We start from the raw sequence: 3,272 nt of genomic DNA, 5'->3' as shown, positions 1-3,272 counted from the left end.
GGTAGAGGTGGCGTGCAGACAGTCTGTAGAGGTGGCGTGCAGACAGTCTTGTAAATACCTTCAGAGTATTTTATAGCTCAGCGTTTTGATGCGAGTGCTTAAATGTGTTTCCTGTTTGCGTCCTGAAACTCAAGTGAACTTTTACAGTTTGTAAAGTGACTTGAAAAATGTGCCAAAGATTTGTTTCACTCAGTTAGAAAACTGATTCTCAGGTTTGATATTTTTGAATGTTTAGTGAACAGTTTTTACCTTTTTATTTCTCTCTTCAAGTATCTGCCAGGTAAACTGGTTTCATTTGGACTGAGGACAAAGAAAATATTCAAAGTTTTATTTTTGATTCGTACGAAAGAGGATTAGGGCCGAATTCAGACTTTTATTTTGGAGTAGACAAAAAAGAATTCTGCAGCTTTGGGAAGTCCAGATGTTCACACCGTGTCCTCTAACAGCACGCAAGCGTTCATAAGAAAGTGTGCAGCAACAAACGCTGCTGTCTAAATACAACACATGGTGCTTTTATTTTGAAGGTGGACAAGCTGAGTTACTGCGTTTACTCCAAAGTAAAAGTCAGAATTAAAAAAAGGAGATTTCAGCGGCCCTCACCTTCTTCCGTCCGTCTGATCTGAGCTGTAAGTCGTAACGCCTCTGACTCCTCCCACTGGACCATGTATTTATTCAACAAGCAGCCGCTCGGTCGGAGCTGTTTCTGTATACTGTGAATATGGATCCCGTCATGTCGACTGTTTTATCTCACAAACTTTTCATATGATTTTTGATGCATTAAAAAAAAAAAAAAAAAACTTGAATAAAGACTTTAAACTTTGCTGTGTGTCGGCGCATGAAGTCAAACATGAAGGTGCTGCACAGACGGGGACGCTTCCTCACATTTCAGTGGTACTGTTGTAAAAGAGCGCCCTCTAGTGTCGAGGCAAAATACTGTTTTGAGTCCCTCCTGCACATGGATCGAACCGGTACATAGAACCTGCTGAGGTTCTGCTTCATTCTCATAAATCACTGGTGTCTCAACTTTTCTTCTTAAAGCCAAAATTGTCGCGTTGCAATCACAGGTTTTATTTTTTTAAATAATATAGTATAGAACTTTTTTTATTTCGACATCTTTAAAAATAATTCTCAACTATAACTAATTACAGTGAGAAACTATTTTGTTCTCATTTTAAAAAAAAGTAAGTCTTTGTAGATCAGAATCAAAAGGTCACAAAAGAAACGTTTAATAAAAGAATATTAAATACTTTTTCATTCTTCTTTTTCTGTTTTTTGTTTTTTTCTCAGAATCAATCCTGTAACGTGATTAATGTTTTTGCAAAATCTTTCTGTGTTTAGCTCAGATTATTAAATGCTTAAACATCAGTCTGCTTGTTTGCAGAAATTATGCAAAGGTTAATTTTCATAGTTAATCTGAATGAGGCCTTGGCTCAAAATCTGATACTTCAATTAAAGTCAGGGGCCGCAAAAAATCCCCTCAAGGGCTGCAAATGGCCCCCGGGCCGCACTTAGGACCCCCCTGTCGTAAACTGTGATTGGGCGAGAGGCGGGATTACACCCTGGACTGTTCACCAGCCAATCACAGAGCTGACATGTAGAGACAGACAACCTGACACACATTCACACCTACACACAGTTTAGAGTGTGTGTGGACTGTGGGAGGAAGCCTGAGGCTCCTGTCAGTCAGGGATTCAAACCAGCAACCTTCACACAGAGAGGCTCCTGTCAGACGGGGGATTCAAACCAGCAACCTTCACACAGAGAGGCTCCTGTCAGTCGGGGATTCAAACCAGCAACCTTCACACAGAGAGGCTCCTGTCAGTCAGGGATTCAAACCAGCAACCTTCACACAGAGAGGCTCCTGTCAGTCGGGGATTCAAACCAGCAACCTTCACACAGAGAGGCTCCTGTCAGACGGGGATTCAAACCAGCAACCTTCACACAGAGAGGCTCCTGTCAGACGGGGATTCAAACCAGCAACCTTCACACAGAGAGGCTCCTGTCAGACGGGGATTCAAACCAGCAACCTCTACACAGAGAGGCTCCTGTCAGACGGGGATTCAAACCAGCAACCTCTACACACATGCACAAACAGGACATGCACTGATGGAGACATTTCAGAGTGAGCGCTCCTGAACAGATGGGGGATTTGGTACCTTGCTCAAGGGAACCTCGGCAGTACTCAGGCTATAAACTGGCCCCTCTTCAGGTACCAGACCACCTTCCACATTTGGTCTGTAGACTGAGCTACAGTCACCATATATACGTTATACATATAAACACTGTGTGTGTGTGTGTGTGTGTGTGTGTGTGTGTGTGTGTGTGTGTGTGTGTGTGTGTGTGTGTGTGTGTGTGTTTATATATATATATCTATGACAGAAACAACATGATAATTTGTCATCCTTTGAAAATATTTAAAACACATGTCAGCTACATTACAAGCCTGAAAGGTCATGAAACATACAAAAGAGAAGAAAAGGTCGAGCTTATGTTTAACATTTAATTTATATAATTTATTTTGTCTTTTTTATTCTTAATGTTTTAATGTGCACCTCAGCCTTTTATATGTGTTGTTTGTACATTTATTCTTGATAAATATAAAAATAATAATTAAATAAATCCGCAGTTCCGGAGTTCCGTCGCCAGGGGGCAGCACTTCATAAACAACACAACCAGACAGGGAACATGCGAGAAAGAAAATCCCGTGGTGTGTTTTCATTGGCTCCTCCTTTTAAAAACCCGACACACCCCCTCGGCCAATCAGACGACGAGACGCGCCGAGCTACGTCACGCGTCGCCTGCGTTGCTGGGCAGAAGAAACAACAACAATAACAGTCGGAGTTTGATGCTCGGAGACGACAGACGGTCAGTGGCTTCACTTCTCCCGTCAGGAAGAATAAAGATAAAACATGTTTAAATGAGACTTTAAAACGAGCACGCGCACTTTATCGACATGTCTGCGTCAGCAACAAGCTGCAGACTTCATGTTGGAGTTTCTAATGTTCTCATGTGCAGAGCTAGCAGCGTTTAGCCTTTGTTTACTAACACAGAGACTTTAAATGGAGGGGGGGGCTGCACGTCTGCGCATGCGTTAATCTCTAAATGCGTCTTCTTCATTTCAGACTTCATTTCTAAACAAACACTGTGTTGTGTTCCTGCTGTGGAAGATGGCAGCTGACTGCGAGGCCTGGCTGAACGCAAACCCTGTGGGTGAGTCTCAGAGGGTTTAAAAGCCTCAGCAGCTGTTTCCGGTGTGGGGCTTTTTTAAACAG

The 3,272-nt window shown here is 42.5% G+C and overlaps 1 protein-coding gene across 2 annotated transcripts in view; it reads left to right on the top strand.

Moving 5' to 3' along the window:
• Positions 1–2,776: 2,776 nt before the first annotated feature.
• The window catches only part of pdcd4b (programmed cell death 4b), a 5,567-nt gene continuing 5,071 nt past the window's right edge, over positions 2,777–3,272 (top strand). For both annotated transcript variants that reach the window (XM_079338476.1, XM_079338475.1), the window contains exons 1-2: positions 2,777–2,865; positions 3,123–3,210. In XM_079338476.1, coding sequence (XP_079194602.1) covers positions 3,168–3,210 — 43 coding nt within the window. In that variant the 5' untranslated portion in view covers positions 2,777–2,865; positions 3,123–3,167. The remainder of the gene's footprint in view (positions 2,866–3,122; positions 3,211–3,272) is intronic.

The sequence above is a fragment of the Symphodus melops genome (assembly GCF_947650265.1).
Source record: "Symphodus melops genome assembly, chromosome: 2".
NCBI classification, from domain to species: Eukaryota; Metazoa; Chordata; class Actinopteri; order Labriformes; family Labridae; genus Symphodus; species Symphodus melops.
The sequence above is the reverse complement of the archived record's forward strand: the minus strand, read 5'-3'. Positions and strand labels throughout refer to the sequence as shown.